This window comes from Prinia subflava, chromosome 6 (assembly GCF_021018805.1).
Source record: "Prinia subflava isolate CZ2003 ecotype Zambia chromosome 6, Cam_Psub_1.2, whole genome shotgun sequence".
Classification (NCBI taxonomy): domain Eukaryota; kingdom Metazoa; phylum Chordata; class Aves; order Passeriformes; family Cisticolidae; genus Prinia; species Prinia subflava.
In genome coordinates, this window is record NC_086252.1 from 18,148,385 (window position 1) to 18,165,518 (window position 17,134).

Genomic DNA, 17,134 nt, shown 5'->3' on the forward strand with positions numbered 1-17,134 from the left:
TGCAGTTTTTCATAGGCTAGCATCACCAGGAGCCCCATTTAAATAAGGAATGGCGGCAGCAACAAGGTTATTGAGCCTCTAAATTTCTAGGCAGCAATATGGGGAAATGGGTTGCTTTACAGAGCAGGTTTTGTGAAAGAAAGGTGTCTAAGTTAACTGTGTACCATTAATCTGATCTGTTCTACAGCAACTAAGGTCATTAGTTAACAGCTTTCCTGTAATGGGATCTTAGCATGCCACCACTGTGATAGTGTCATCGAGAATAATGGCACAGTGAGGTCTTGTATGGAAGCACTTTCTCCTGCAAGAGGAAACTTCAAAACAGGAATGGTTATTGAACTAAAGCAGAAGCTCTCAACTTTTCCATATTGTAGACACTTTTCAAGATAAATGCTTCTGCAGACCACCTCCCGCCCAGCCTGTCAGGCCTAATGCCACAGCCTCTGTAATACTGGGTTTAATTACGATGAGATAACAGTAGAAAAATACAATAATAAATTCTAATGCATAAAGTACTGATATTTAATAGATTCCTTGCCTATTTTCTGCTCTCCTCAAGTACAGCATTTTAATAACGAATTTTCTTTTCATGTCTTTGGTCCATGTGCCTTTTCCTGTATCCTGGTTTCACAGCCTATCTGCTCTTCTATCTGTCCTTCTGAAGCAAATGCCTTCTAAAGGGAATTTCTGACAGAAGAGCTGAGCCTGCATTTTGTGCTCCCCAGCCCTTCATTACTGGGTGCAGGCAGACAGGAGGGCCGCAGTGGCAGCCCGAGCCCGGCGCAGCCGTGGCCCTCGCGGTGTCCCCACGGTCACTGTGGCAGGACGGTGCTGGCCGCCCTCCCCAGCAACGCTGCTCACACTCTGCTGCAGTGTTTGCCGTCTGCAGGGCTTTCAGACGAGGGAAAAGAAAGCCAAATTGAAAAAAAAGAAAAAAAAACGGAACTGTTTTAGTGTCCTTTATCTTGCCAGGCTCTACCACTATATAATGCAGGTGCATTTTAAGCACTACAGATCCAATGGAGGTTAAATTGCTTTTTATATATTTTATATGTATGTCAAACCAAGTGATGCCAGACTGAGGAATATTGTGACTGTCAAACTCTGAAGCTGAAGTATTACCATCTCTTTACCAAAATGTATTTAAATAATTGCCATTTAAATAAACTGTAAAATGTCTAATGAAATAACTGATTTTCCTTTTGTCTGTTCCATTTACAGGCTGCTGGGAAATACAGACAACAAGGCAGAAATTACGTGGTGGAGGATGGAGATATTATCTTCTTTAAATTTAATACACCTCAACAACCCAAGAAGAAATGAATATCAGATGTTGTTCGCTCAGAAATGAACTGTGCTGCTTCAAAAAGCATATGAATTTTTATTTGGAATTGGAATATCTGGAAACAAAAAGCATACAGTTTCTACCTAGGGAACCTCCCTTCCCCCCAGTGAAATTATTCTTGTTTGTTTTGAATTAAAATATGGCACCTCCAGCAAACATGCAAGTTCACTAAATGTGAACAGCTTTGCATTTCAAACGATTAAGACCCTACTCCAAATTGTGGAAGCTTTTCGGGAACCATATTACTCTCATGATACTTCATTAATCTCCATCATGTATGCCAAGCCTGACACGTTTGACAGTGAGGACAATGTGGCTTGCTCCTTTTTGAATCTACAGATAATGCATGTTTTACAGTACTCCAGATGTCTACACTCAATAAAACATTTGACAAAACCAGCCTTGGTGTGTTTGGGGATGTCTGTATTGACTGACTGTGGTGTGCTGAATGCGATACGGCACCTGGTGGATGCTGATTACAGAATTTTAAGACGTGTATGATACAGTAACTGGCAGTGTGGGGCAGCTGCAATTGTATCTTGAAAGTGAGTCTTTCATGGGAATCAGAAGATTAGGATGCCAATGATTTGTCACAAAAAAGTTAATGAATTTGTAGATGGACGTTCACTGAAAGATGATACTAAGGATAATGATGGCAGCATAAATGATTTTTACTGGAAAGAGGAAATAGGCGTAGAAAAATCATGTTATCTATGAGACTGAAGCTTTTTCATTCAAATATTTTTGAGGGAGTATTTCACTCTTGCCTTAAAATTAATAAATCAGGCTGGAGCAGTAGTACCTGATGTTGTATGTTGTCCTCTAGGTCTGGTTTGAGGCCAGCAGGGAGTGACACAGGTAGTGCTGTGAAGGAAGAGGTCACAGTGTGCTGGGTGGGTAAGTCATTCTGTTGAAATGAGGTTGCAGCTGGGAGTACTTTTTTGCCTCTTTATTTTTTAACCATGAAGGAGAGCTGGTCACTCTGTGTAACAGAAAAATAAGGTGTTGGCAAAAATAAGCCCAAGTTTGTTCTTTTAATGTGAGGTGTAGGACTGCCCTTTCTCACAATATGTTTAGTGTGTTTAAAACAGCCTGGCTTTGTCCGAGTGTCCGTGTGCCGGGGGTTCTGGCTACGGGTTCAGTGGGGTCAAGGCTGGGAGAGATGCTGTTGTTCCCTGTGTCCTGTTGGTGTGCCAGGCCTCTCGTGTCACGGTGACAAATTCCCGAGCTGTGAACCCTGAAAAGGCAGCTGGCCACCGGCTCATCCCCCGCTGAGCATGGGGCACTGGGAGTGCTGGTCACATCCTGCTGCGAGACATTCCCTCGAGATGCCACTGTGAGCGTCACTGCTCATTTCTGGGAGAGTGGGACACGCTTCAGCCACAGCCACAAGCCTCATTGTGGAAAAGTTGGCATCATGCCTTTAATTGCACCAGAGAGAAAGGGGGGGGGCAGGTGACCTCAACACATAATTGTTGATTTTGTTTTAAAGAGCATCTCCTTTTTTCATGGTGGCAGGAGCGGGACAGTATTGTAGAGCAGAGAAATTAGGGTTTCAGATGTTTTTGAATCCTTGAAATTCTCTTTTGTATCATCTCCCTGGTGTGGCTAGTATTTGTTCCTGGCGTTATTTTGATGTTACATAATTGAGAAAAGATTACGACCATCAAATCTTGTGTTAAAAGTCAAATCCAAAAGAAAACAGAGCCTACCTGTTTCTCTTGGAAGTCAGCAAGGTGCTAGTACCAGAGAAGGGCTCATGCTGGGTTTTAGACACAATGAAAGGTGAGTGAGAAGTGGAGTATGTGTGCTGCTGAAAGAGAAGTAACCTCTTTACTGCACTAATACCCACTGAAATGTGTTCTCTTGTCCTGCCTGAAATTTGTTCTGGTTTCCGAAATACTCCCATGGCCCTGAATTGTTTCTATTTCACTGTGTGTACTTCATGATACCTCCCTGTTCTAAAAATAAAAATAATTAAAAAACAAACCAGGTTTTTCATGGTAGACAGGATTCTTTGAAGTTACTACAATATCCTGAATATAGAAAATGAACTTAAAGGGTTACCATATCTTAAAACAAATATATTCTATAATGTTTTGTTTCAGTTTATTAATTTGCCTGAATAATTATATCTTCAGCTGTTAAAGAACTAGGTTCTTTTAACTACTGAAGCTAATAAATTATTCCGGAATAATCACAAATTTTGTTAAAAGAAAGGATAGTCTGATCTGTTATTTCTATCACCAGTGACTTGTGACAACTGCCGTGTTAAATATGTGCAGCCCATGTTTCTCCTTAGTGGGTTTATGCATTCAAGATGTACAACTCCTTAAAACTTGTAGATATATGTAGCAAATGTAAAGTACTCTTGTACTTAAATAGAATTGTGCTTTAACTTAAGCTAGGCACACATTATTTATGCATTTCCACCTGCACAGGGTACTCCAGGTGCAACATACCCATCCTACTCACATTTGCTGTTTAAGAAAAAAAAACATTAAATCTGCACACTTTTTGCTTCCACTGGTGTGGTGGCAGCGGCTGGGAGACATGTTGTTCCTCCAGGTGGAGGATGAAAAAACCTGGTAGGCACTGCCCTTCAGAAATACAGAAAGCAGGGAATTTTGCACGGGAGGAGGAGTACTGACCCTTGCTCTTCACTTGGCGTTGCTCAGTGCCTAACAGCCGTGACACTGATGGCACGTGTCTGGGGTTAAACAAACACTGGTGGAACAGGGAAAAGGCTGCTGTCAGCCTCCGAGCTACCAAAAGAGAGTGCCCCAAAGGGATGAGGAGATGGCAGTGAGAGTGGCTGTGCCTGCACTGCCCCTTGGGTTTGCTCTGTACATCTGGAGAGTGATGCTCCCATGGCATGTGTCTGAGGGGCTGCTTGGGCTGGTGGCAGGCTGGTCCTGTGAGGAGTTAGGAGGGCAGTTTCCTCTTCAGTTGCCAGTTTGCTCTAAGATACCCAAGGAGTAGCCAGTTTGCCTGCTGTGGGAGTCCTGTGCAGTGCAGAGCAGGCAGGGAGAGTGTGTGTGAAGAGGTGTGATAAGGAGGTTCCTGGTCAAATAAAAGCAGTGCTGTAGACAAGGGCTTACTGCTGTTGGTTTTTGGCAGAATCAATAGCAATGTCAACGGATTGTGCTTGGGGACCCCAGGATGTGACATTTCAAACCATTAAGAAGCATAAAAAGCACAGAAATTTAACTTTTGAGACTATTTGTAGCCATAGATACTTTGTGTATAAGATACAGTTTTCTGTCCTAACAGGCATTTCCTAATAACACACGGGAAGCAGGTTTGGCCCTTCTGGGTGGATTAATGTATCAGATAAAATACAGAAGTACTGTCTTAACTTCATGTCCATTTGTGCTTTCGTTTGCTATGTCCAGCCCTGTAGAGATTGGTGGAGTTGCCTCAGTTGTTTTAAAGGATTTACTTTTCCTGAAGGATCCTTTCTTACCTGCTGCAGTTTTCCATCTGCCTTTTCTCTTTCATCACCCAAGTTCACCCTGGTCTCTTTCCAGCCCACAGGGCATGTGAAGGACTCTGTATGGCAGAGTGCCTGCTTTGGAAACCCCATGCTGTAAGCTGTGTTCTCCTTCCCTCCTTTCCCACAGAACAGGCCTGCAGCTGGGGTGGCAGCACTGCAGCTGGGGTGGCAGCGCTGCAGCTGGGGTGGCAGCTCTGGAGCTGGGGTGGCAGCATTGCAGCCGGGGTGGCTTTGCTGAACACCTCCTGGCACTTTGTTGATGCTGCTGCCCCGTGTTACCTGCTGTGGGCAGGGACAGCCCTGCTCTGGCCACGTGTCCCCAGGCTTCCAGCCCAGTGACTGTTCCCCGCTCCCTGCCCTGCTCCAGCAAGCTGGCAAATCACCCTTGTAGCTTCACAAACATCAGGGAGGTGCGTTCCTGGTGCAGTGTTTCATGTTCAAACTGCCCTTGCACACCTCTGTTGGCCCTTACTGAGACTGGGATGCTGCATGCCCCATTCCAGTGGATGGTTCAACACCACTTATTCTACCAGCTGCAGGACAGGACATTGCTTTTTGAAGGATCAGTGTGTCTGGTGAAGTTTTCTGTTTGAACAATATTAGCTAAATTTTACCATTTCTCTCCGCTCAACAAACTCAGCTCACAGAGGATGAAGCAGGGAAAGTCATTAGGAATTTGTAATTGTTTAAAAGTAATAATCACTTCTTTTAGCTTCTACTCCCTCCATACTAATTCCAAATGTTTGATTACACTATTCCACAATATCACTTCAATTAAAACAGGAACTCCCCTAGAGGCTTCAAAAAAAATCAAACTAATAGTATTCATCACAGTATCCCTGTGGATTGAAATAGCGGTGTGCTGGTTGACCTCAGAAAGTTTAAATGTAAATTTTGCATTTCAGGGCTGTCTTTGGAGCAGTTATTTCTTGGCTTCTCTGCACAGGTGGTGCCCACTCCAGTCCATTTGAATGACACGTGTGGCGGTGTGCTGTGTGCTGAGGAATGTTTCATGTGTGTGCTTGCTGTGGAGCGGGGCTGGGCCACTGCTGCATCAGAGCTCTGCAGTTATTGCCTGCAGCGTTTCATTTTCTGCATGCAAAACGTGTGTGCTCAGCACGGAAACTGATAAACCACACAGCAAATCCAGTCTGCAGCTGTTGCAAGAGGGTGTGGGGCGTGTAAGTTAACAGAATACCTGCACCTGAGTCTGGGGAAGGCAGTGCCTGGCAGCCTGGGCTGGCCGAGCACCAGCGCAGGGGTTTCCGCCCTTGGCAGCTCTGCTGCTGTGGGAGGGGCAGGAGCTCTGCACAACAGGGAACTGAAAAGGCTTAGGTTGGGTATGGGGAGTTCTCCAAACACACAGAGGTAACATACCAAGGGCTATTTTGGTAGGAGTGGGGATGGAAGAAGTACTGCTCTGTGTTGACCTTGTTTTCATCCCCAGTGACCCAGCGCAGCAGTGGCTGCAGAGCCCCACCACAGCCACAGGCAGAGACCCTCCACCCCTCCCAGGCAGCATCACCATGCCTCAGGGGACCTCAGTCTGGAATCAACAGAGCTGAGGTAAATTATTTTTTAGAAGGGCATGTAGGGACAGAACAAGGGACAATGGCTTTAAACTGGAAGAGGTTGGTGTTAGATATTGGAGAAAAATATTCCGCTGTGAGGAGGGTGGTGAGGCACGGGAAGCTGTGGGTGCCTCATCCCTGGCAGTGTTCGAGGCTAGGCTGGGTGTGGCTTTGAGCAGCCTGCTCTAATGGAAGGTGTCCCTGCCCAAGGCTGCGGGTTCAAGTTCAACCTTTGAGGTCTCTGCCAACCCAGCCCATTCTGTGACTGTGTGAAATCCCTGCACTGCTCACACCTCTGATACCGAGTTCACCTCCTGTATGTTGGTGTAATGATCACAGCAGCCTGCAAGGGGCAGGGAGGAGGGTTTATGAAGGCGATTTGGGAAACCCTTTTGTGAGGACCTTCACCCCCATGGCCATGGCCTCAGAGGAGCTGCCTGCCCCCAAAGCTCAGCTTGAGGTGAACACGACCAGCCCCAGGTTTGGTACCTGCACCTGACAACAGATGGAGTTATATTGTGCAAAGTGGTTCACAGGGCTTCATTTATAGCAAACATGTCATAGTTTAAAGGCTAATGAAGCTCTTGCTCAGTAACGAGGAAGGCTGTTGCCCATATAAAAGGGTTCCCAGGAGCAGTCCAGGTCAGTACAGCTCCAAGGGAAAACCTTGCAGACTGGCATGTGAACACTGGGGGGTCTGACCTCACCAGGGCTCTGCAGATGGTCCCAAGCATGGGGCAGGGGGCACGGAGCTGCTGCTGCTCTGGGCCAGGACTCACTCCCTTCTCTTGTCCTGTGCTAGGAACACTCACCCTCGCTGTGTGAGGACAGAACTAGCTCTAACCAGGGGCTCTCATGCTGCTGAAGGGTCACCTTGTCAAATCTGTCAGCAAAAGATTCTTTGAAAAGTGCATGCAAAACCCTCTGGTTGCTGAAGAGTTAAACTTCCCTCTAATATGAATCATGTGCGAAGTATCCAAATTTGGTTATAAATCCTGTTTAAGTTTCAAAGCACAAGCGTTATTGGAGGTAGCAATACTAACATCAAACAGCTTTGATAAGATCAACAAATTACTAAGTATAATTGTTTGTGCTGGGGTGTGTGCAAGGAGATAAATAACTCATAAATTAAACACCAGTGCCTGAGGGTGAGTCATTCATGGATTCAGAGCTGTCCTGACACTCACAAGCAAAAGTAATTTTCTCTTAGTTCAGTAATTATGCATTTCAAGATATAAGATCAGCAATCAATGCTAGGTGTGCTTGCAAAGGTGGAAGAACACTTCAGCTATTGGAGTTTCCCATACACTGATTAACAAGAAAAGTCTGCTGCTTTTCTCTGTAGTGGGCAGTATTCAGACTGAGGTACACTTCTTCAAAAAGATAATGACTAATAAAAGGATTAAGAATAGATTAAGGGTCAGATTTTGCTGTTATAAATTGACAGCATTCTCCTGGCTTGAACAGAGCAGTGCTAGTTTATATTAGCAGAAAATCTATCCCAAATTATTAAAGAAAATCAACAACCCCCCTGTGATAAGTGCTGTTAGTCATCCAGGCTAGTGCCTGCCTCTGAAAGGCACCTGGCCCCTCGCTGGCTGCGCCGCAGCTCATGCGCTCTCACGCGGGGTCATTAGAGCCCCTTCCTGACTTATTCATAAGACCCCATGAGGATCTGGGTCTAATCAGGGCTTTCCTAAGGACAGGGAATTGTAATGTAATCTGTTATTGTAACAACATCATCTTGATCTGCTTTTATTTACTAATGTTTTGCCAGCCATTAAATATTTTTCTGCTGAATTCAGACAGAGATCACACTGAGAAATCACATTTTTGGAGATGTGGTGTAAATCTCACAGCGGCTCAACAGTAGTTGCTGCTGGGATAAACTCCCAGCCTGCAGGAGACAATTGATGTGAAACCTACACCCTCCTGACCAATCAGATCTCAAATAGCCTAGACCTTGTCAGTCTGTGGAGTTTTGTCATGGGGGAAGAGTGGTGGGAATCCTCCTGGAGAAGGCCAGGAAGCCTGTGACAGTCTCTGATGGGTTCTCTCAGTCCCCAGGAGTACTAACAGTGCACCAGTTTTCATGCACAGATGTACAGGAGAGACGGGAACACGGCTGGTTACAGTTCATGTGTGACACACGTCATCTCCATTAAGCGATGCCATCCTCTCGTGGCACCTCCATCCCTTGCACACAGCCTGGCCTCTGAGGGCTGCCTGAGCTCTTGGGGATTCCACCAAGCCAGCAGCACTGTCACCTGGTGCTCAGGAACCTGTCACCAGGTAACAAGGACACCCCTGACATTGCAAGCCACCTCTCACGTGCTGTGTTGGAACACCTCACCTGGAGGAGGTTTGTGTCTAACACCCAGTGCTGGTTTAGGATGCGCCTGTGGGAAGTGTTAGAGGTCATCGCTGGCTTTGCTGGCAGATGCCATTCCGGGAAAGAAAGAGAAATGTTTAATTTATATTTACTATTTGGGGAAAAAGCTGTAAGCATATCCTTTTATCCCAAAATAAAAATGAGTTAATGACTGGAGTGTTTAGCCCATTGGGGTTGTCATTGTTTTCAATTACGTGCCATTCTGATGGGAGAGCACAGATTCTTAGGCTGAATGGAGATTTGTGCTCCAGCTATTTGTGCCTTTTAAAACATTTTCTTTACTACTTTAAGAGAAAACTGTAAAATGACAATAATGACATATTATTACAAGTAAATTACACTGTAAAATAGCATTAATATTGCAGTTGAAACCTAGAATTTGAAATAAGATGGAAATATTCATTTGTACACAGCTTTTGTTCTTATCAAAAGCAATTTGGATTAGGAATGGGATTTACTTAGCGCCTGCTCTCGCAGGCGAGCTAATGCTCAGTCACCTGGACTGGGCAGGCTGTCAGGCTCATCTGTCACAGGCGCCGCGGGAGCCTCAGGCAGAGCCCGGCTCCCAGCGAGCCCCGTGAGCCCCGGACAGGGCGCGGGCACAGCGAGGCTCCGGGCCGGGCACCGGGCACCGCCTGGGCAGCCCCGGTTTGCTTCCGCAGCAGAGGAGGGTCTGCACCACAGAACGTGGAACCTGCTCTTCTCCCACCTAATGGAGAACGAGTAATAGGAATTAGACATTAATGAACCCAAAGTGGGTGGGGTAGGAATCGTGGACCTTGTGCTTAGGGAGAACGCTGAGCAATTTAGCACTCCATTTCAGGAAAATTGTCCCTTGAATTTGACAGCGCTATTCTTTAGAGGTCAAGGGGGTTTGGCCATGTTTTTCCTCTCCTCCATTCACAAACAGGAAACCATCAGACCCTGAAAGAGCCACTTCTGTACAGAGCAATTTTGCACTGGTAAGGACTGCAGGAGAGCCCCTTTATAGGGATATGTAGAAGGGCTGGGGTATCAAACTGCATTTAATTGCTCTTTTTGGGCTGTGTTGGCATTAAAGTTGATTGGCCTTTCAAGTAGGACATGCTATTGTACATTTAATTAGGACCACCAGCAAGGCCCCATGAACACCCCATGGCAGTGGGTCTTACATCCTCCCCTGTCTCAACACTTCATCCCCAAACAGAATGGACCTCCCCTTCGTGACACCCAGGCTGGGGCAGCTGGCTCTCCAGGAGATCAGCCCACTGTTTGATGGCCACAGGATGAACAGGGGACTGTAGGAATCCAATCACTTCTTTCGTCATAGCTTTCATTAGTTTGTATTTGCATCAACACAGAAAAGAGAGTAATAAATGTAGAACTGATCTTTCAGGCAGCTTCTGCTTGACGTTACCCTTTCAGCCCTTGTTCTCTCTGCCCATCTAAATAACACAAGGCAGACACAAAATTTCCACAGGGGGAAATAAGTGGAGACCCTCCTATATTTCTATAATCCTTTGCAGCAGTGATAAATCTCTATTATGTGTCTTTGCAGTAATTTTGCTGTGGAACAGAGGAAATGAACTGGCAGGCTCTGAATCCTGTCGAGTGCTGCTCATGACCCCACACAGGGGATGTCTCTTGGAAACAGAAGATGTCAAAGAAGGCCAGAAAGAGCTTCTGGGATGCTGCTCCCATCCTGGCTGTGTAAGGTAAGCCCCAGGCAACTTTCCCTCTCTGCTGGATAAATGGGGTTGCAGGGAGGTGCAGGCTGCTCCTGGTCCTGTAAACAGCTAATTTACTCCTGGCCTGCTGACACACTCAGGGCAAGCTGGGAATAAACCAGTGTATCCTTGCTGTTGGAAACATTCTTGTTCAGTAATTCCCAGACTGTATGAAAGTGCATTTGGAAAGGATGGAGAAGAAACCCGACCAGCAACCTCTTGTGGCTGTGTGCCAGTCAGTCCCCAGCGCAGTGCCTGGGAGAGGAGCAGTGAGTACAGCAGGGCTGTGCTCCATCCCCTTCCATTTCTGCAGGGAGAAGGGTGCTCTTGTGAAAGGCAGGCATTGCCAACCTGTAACATTAGTTTTAGGACACATGAGCACTTTGAAACTATGTCTGAGCCATTAAAAACAAAAATACAAGAAGCTAGGAGGGTGATGGCAATCAGAGGGTGCCATGCCAAGGCTTCTAACAGCTCCCAGGGCAGCCCTGCCAGAGCTCAGGCAGCTTGCAGGGTGCTTCTGCTGTGGTGGCTCTGCCTCCCTCCCCTGCTTCTGGCATCAGCTTTTATGGGGTCCTGTGTGCTCCTGGTGGCTGGTCCCAGTGACAGGGAATTGGCAGAGCTGAGTCGTGCTCAGCACTGCAGGGACGCTGCTGCTGTGCTGCTGCTCCTGCAGCACGGGGAGTGCTTCTGATGGGAAGAACACTCTGGCAAACTGCACTTCTGGAACATTCTTCAGTTCTTCCATGAGGAACAGCGTGAAGTGTCATATAAGACAGGCTAGAAAAATGTGTTTCTATCTCCTAAGTAAGCTCCTGGAATGGTTTGGAAGGGCATTGGCATTGCAGCAGGTCTGAGATGAGCATGTTCACTCTGAAATCAGTGGTTCTATTTTCAAAGGCAGTGGAGATCTATTTGCAGGACTTGTATTTTAATACTATGTCAGATCATATCTTAGAAGTACTCATGGATTATTTCTAGCAATCAGTAAGAATACATATGTTATTTGTATTCCACTAGATGTTTTTATGTGGGACAAAATATCTTCAAATGCATTATAAATCAAGTCATACAGTATCCCTGACAGTCACAGTGGGCACCTTCAAATAAGAGAGCTGTTTTCTTTTTGGGACTCAAAGACCAGCCCAGGAGAACAAAGGCATTTTAGTGCTTGAGCCTTGCTGGGGGCCTGGCTGAGGACTCCAGTGCCTGGCATGCAAATGGGGTGTAGGAACAACTGTTCTTCATCTGATGGTATTAAAAACCCCAAACCTCAACTAGTTAATCCATTTTTTGGAAAGTATCCCTAATAAGACAGATATTCAAAAGCACTTTGGCAAAGCTACTTCATTATAACAATGAGAAGATAAAATAAGCAGGAGAGGTCCTGAGATAGGAGAGAGCAAATGCTTTCTAGGTGTCCCATGTTAACAGAAGAGCTTTTATGCTTCATATCTGAAATAACCTAAAAGGAAGACTGCATCTAGTGCCAGTTCTGTTTTGGTTTTCAGGCAGATGCAATTTTAGTCATAATGATCCCACTGTATCCAGTGAAACTACTCTGAGCTTGGAATTACTGATGTCCCTATCTTTGCCTAAAGACAAATACATTTTTATAAGCAAATTAAGGGTAATCATGCCTTAAATCTTTGTTATCCCAGTTAGCTAAATTGGGATCCAAGGAAACCTTTCTGGCCAGAATCAGAATAGACTTCTGTAGCTTAATTATCTAAATATTTTTATCAAATTCGTTATTTACCAGTGCTCCAGTGTTGAGTGGATATGTGGGAAACACAATGAAATATTAAAATGTTTGTGACATATTCTTGCATATTTAAAGATCTGAGGATTTTGTTCAGCAGATGAGTTTATGAGCCTACAATACCAACATTTATGCTTTTGCTTCTTCATAAACCCATGGAAACTTTTCAGAAAAGTTTTAACTACAGCACATCAATGAACCATAAAGGAAAGGCTTATTTTGTGTACACTCTCTTTACCTGAGGTCCATAGTTAGACTCTGCATTACAGCTTCTGGATGTCATGTGCTCAGTTTGTGCTTTTGATCATGCCACTATTTGAACAAAGCTGAGAGAATTTCTACTTCATAAAGAGGAAAATACAGACACGTTTTGATGTCTATAGAAATGCATGTTTGCTCTTGTTTTTGAGGCAGGGGAACTTAGAGTTTAACATCTCTACAGTTCTTCTTAGGTTTCTGTGCCATCAAAGTCTCCAAGAAGGACTTAATGGGGAATAGAAATCATTTGGTTGTGGTGGTGATGGTGTCCTTGATACATTTTCCTTTAAAGGTTGTACACTGATAAAAATAGTAAGTAACCCAGTCTACTCATAACCACTTCATCTTTAAGTTCATGCAAGTTTAGGGAGGTGTAAGTGACTAAAAGGATCAGTGGCTTAAGATTCACTGAGTGATACTGCAAATACAAGGACTGAAATACCAAAGGAGTAAAGGATATATAGACCTTTGCCCATTACATCAAGAAAATGAAAAAGTTAGGAAGGGGGAGGGGGGGGTTCCTGTGCTGTATTTTTCAAGTCCTACTCCAAAAGGGGTAACCAGCCCATTAGTATAGGTGCCAGGAAGCTGCTTTTGTGACATCTCACCAAACACACCTACTTTCACTGGACCATAGAAAGATCAATCCTGTCTGAAAACCACCCATTACCTAAGACATCTAATTTATATTAGAAGCTCACTAAAAGGCACTGTCTGGCCCCCAACCTTCACTGCCAGTGATAAAGAGGATGTTTTACACCATGTGTGACACTTAATCAAAACCGATATTCTTTAACAAACCCTTAACCTCTAGCACACAGGAGTCATATGAGGCCAAGGGACAAGACACAGATCCAGCTCAGGGTGGCACATCCTTTGATTAAGATGATACAGATTTCCCATTTTTATCAGGGTTACAAATTCTGGATATATCCCTTTTTGATTTGTCAGCATTAAATTTCTGTAGAGGTTCAAGCCAAAGAGAGACCAAGACTAGTTCTGTCTTCAACTGTGTATTAGGAGATAATTTCTCTGAATCCTCTGCAGTAATGATCCTCTGATCTTCTCATCTTTCTGTAAGCAAGTTTTCCTGGGAACCTGGATTTAAACTATGGCACAAACCTTGCTTGCCTCTGGGTCCTTTCTTAAGGAGGAGTATCTAAATACTCTTATTCTGTGAGCCCTGAAATGGACCTTTTTTCTTTCCTTAGGTCTTTTTCAAAGAGGCAAACCTTCAAGTGAGTTCTTTCACCCTCCCTTGGATTTCTGGGGCAGGAGGTTTTACTTATGGAGTATGCAGTACTTTAGATGAGGATTGCAAACTTCAGGGGGTTAGGCAGTTTTCACTACCTGCAGTACATTGGAATCTCAGTTATAGCTGACTTTACTCCTGGGTGACTTCCCTTTCCCCCCAGTTTTTTAGGTAGGCCCTTATTCAGTATTTGCATGTGGCTGGTTTAGGCTGGAGAAGTGTCTCAAACTCCTCATCACAGGGGTAAGTTTGGTTGGTTTACCCCTTTGTAGTCAAAATTTTCAGCTGGAGGTTAAGATTTTGTTAGGAACATGGTTCTGCAGAAATGATTTCTAGTCACTATTTCTTGAAAATAACATGCTGCTTTATTATTAATGTGTAAAGTAGATCTTGGAAAGGGTTTTGCTTTTCAGTTGTATGTTTTTAAACACTGAACCAGCACATCTGTTCTGAGAGGCTCTGTGGCTGGCTGGAGGATATGGGCTTGTTGCTGCCAAGTGCACAATATCCTTGCTCAGCACACAGAAATGTTTCTTATTTGGACTGTTCTCATTGTTATGGTTGTTACTAGTACATTTATAAGCAAAGCTCTCTCTGTGACGAACTGTCTTCCTCCTACTTTGCCATAGGAGCAAGGAAGCCCCCTCTACCCTCACAGAGAAGCCAAAATAATCTACAAATTTCTCTAGCAAAAAAGGTTTTGCATGAATTTGAGGTTCCAGGAAAAAGAGGCAAGTAGGAAGCAATGGCTCTTAAACCTTTCAGACATTCTTTTTTCTACACAAGGAAGAGGGGCAATATATGTAGGCTACTCCTTTTAAGAGAGAACTTCAGTCGTAGAATGACCTGTAATCATGTTAAACTATATTCAAAGGCAGCTTCTGTTTCACAAATGCAAAGCTGGCAAACAGAAATGTGGAGGACTGGTTCTAGTTTATGGCATATCACATACATCAAAGGTCAGCCTTTTATTCTCCTGTACCTTGGTTTTTAAAGCTTCTTTAGTGTACAGAAGCACAATCAAGGAAGAAAGACTTGCAACTCAGCTGCCACTCCCAATTCCTTACCCATCTTGATTCCTTAATCAGAAAATTAATTGGGCCTAGGAATCTTAATTTTTCTTAAATCTCTTCAGATTTAATCAGTGTGTTCTGCTGGAAGCAATCTTTCACTTAAGATTTCATAGCAGTGTAGCTAGAGAAACCATGTCATTTCCTGCATCAAATACATCAAAGTTATGCGTGTTGGGGTTTTTTAACTGTCCCATGCTTCAGTTTTGGTCTCTTTGCTCTAAGAAAAGAGTGTGTTTTATTTCTAGTTTCTGCTGGGGGGTGAATCTGCTCTACTGCAATGCAGTCTAAAATTAATAAATTCCCAGGGAAAGAGGAGCAGATGCCTCCTGTGCAGTGTGCTGCTACGGGAGCTGACAGCAGGGGCAGGGATGCTTTTCACAACCAATGCCTTCTCTGTTCCACGTAGTATGGAAGCACAGCCTCTTGGTATCATTATTTAATTAGAAGGCAGAAGGCAGGCTATGCTGTGACCAAGTGCTGCCACCATTATTTAATGACACCTCCCAAACATGAGTGCTGTCACAGCAGTGAGAGATGCAGCCTCCCTCATCCCTAACTTGGGCATTCAATTTACTCTTTGCAGTGTCCCAGTGAATACTTTGATTCCCTAATGAGATGGGAGGGTAGCTTGTTTCCAGATTTAAAGCTTGCTGTTGCAGGGATCTGGCTCTGGCATTCGCAGGAGGAAGTTGCCTTGGGGGCCAGAGGGCTGCATTACAGCATTTCACAGCCTGCTCAGGTTGCCATTACAGATGGGGTCAGCTAAAAGCAGTGCAGTCCCATGGCAAGGTGCCTGGTTTGTGGTTTGTCTTAAATGGAACCTTTCTAAAGAGGCTTATGAATGTTTGGAGAGAGTTTTCCTTTTTGGCTGTGTTTAAAACCCAAGATCTGGCCCCAGCATTGAAGTCATTGCCACATGCAGAGAGGAGTCTTGCTTGGCATTGCTGCACAGGTGCAAACCCCACTTTTCACTCCTGTGCATGCTGCAACTTTGAGCTCCCTCTGCTTCCTCAGCTTGGGGAGCTCCTCAAGGGTGGGAGTTCCTCTGAGGCTTTGTTAAACCTGAATTCAGCCCAGCTGAGGACACAGGGGTGTGCCAAGGGTGCTGGAGTGTGGCTCACCCCCACCCCGCTGAGTCTCCTGCAATTGTCCTCTCACCCTTTTACCCCGGGCTGACCTTCCCAAGGGCTGGTGAATCTGAGATGTGGGACACTGCTGTGTTGGAGGCTCCTGTTTCATCCCGACCATGCCTGAAAGCACGGGCTGGGGATCGAGTGGCTGGAAGTTACCTCACGCTCTGTGCATGGGAGCTGCTGTGAGATGGGCTGTTGGACTCCAGTTGCCTTTTCCCTCTCTGGTCCCAACAGGAGCCAGCAGCAGCTCCCTGCCCCTTCCCTGCATTCCTCTCCTTGTCAGCTCTGTGCACTGCTCAGTGATGGGTATACACAAATGCCTGTACCTGCCCTCTGCTTTGCAGGATTAGGAAGTAAGCAAAACACCAGCCATCTGTGTGTTCCAGCAATCACAAGAGCATTCACAGAGCATGGACTTTGGTTCACAAATATTAATTTAAAAAAACCTCTTTCATATTTGCCTGGAAAGCAAACTGGAGCTTGTTATAGCTGCATGCTTGATGGAAGTTTTGTAACTGGTGAGTACAAGATACCTGGTAAACCTTTAACAACATGTAATGACATCCAAATTGTCTCTTTTCTGGAAAACTTATTGAAATTGCCAGTTTTGGCCCTGGGATTAGGCTGTAATACAGGACACTTATAGTTTTGAGAAAAATTCAGGAATAAAAATACAAAACAGCTTGACACAGACTAATAGAAGAAGGGGGGGGAAAGGCTATCCTAAATGCTGGTGGCAGGCCAACGCGAGTATTTAGAAATTAAATCCTCAATCTGATTTGTGGGCCAGCAGCAGCAGCCTGTGCTGGGTGCTGGGGCAGCTCGAGGCCCGTGTGTGTCCCGGCTCTCGGAGGTGGCGGGTGCCGAGCTCTGCTGGCACCGCGGGCGGCAGCGCCCGGGACCGCCCTGCCCTCCTCCAGAGCCTCCCCACGGACAGACTGGGCCAGCAGCAGGGAAAATAAAAAAGTGATGGCTGGGGAAGGATTAAGATATCTGTTGATGTTTGGCCATGCAGCTAAGCCAAGCTTTCGAAGAAGCTGAGGCCCTGTACTCTGGCTCTACCTCCCCGAGGGCTCGCAGGCCTCTTGCGTTTGAGGAGGATGGGGATTTTAGGTGTTGCAAAACCAGCCAGGAAGAGAACTTAGA

General features: G+C 45.2%; 1 protein-coding gene across 1 annotated transcript in view; it reads left to right on the plus strand.

The window, feature by feature from the left end:
* OLA1 (Obg like ATPase 1) overlaps positions 1–1,744 on the plus strand; it is a 94,259-nt gene extending 92,515 nt beyond the window's left edge. Inside the window, exon 11 of the mRNA XM_063400493.1 lies at positions 1,222–1,744. Within this exon, the coding sequence (XP_063256563.1) occupies positions 1,222–1,323 (102 nt within the window). The 3' untranslated portion in view covers positions 1,324–1,744. The remainder of the gene's footprint in view (positions 1–1,221) is intronic.
* Positions 1,745–17,134: the final 15,390 nt, after the last annotated feature.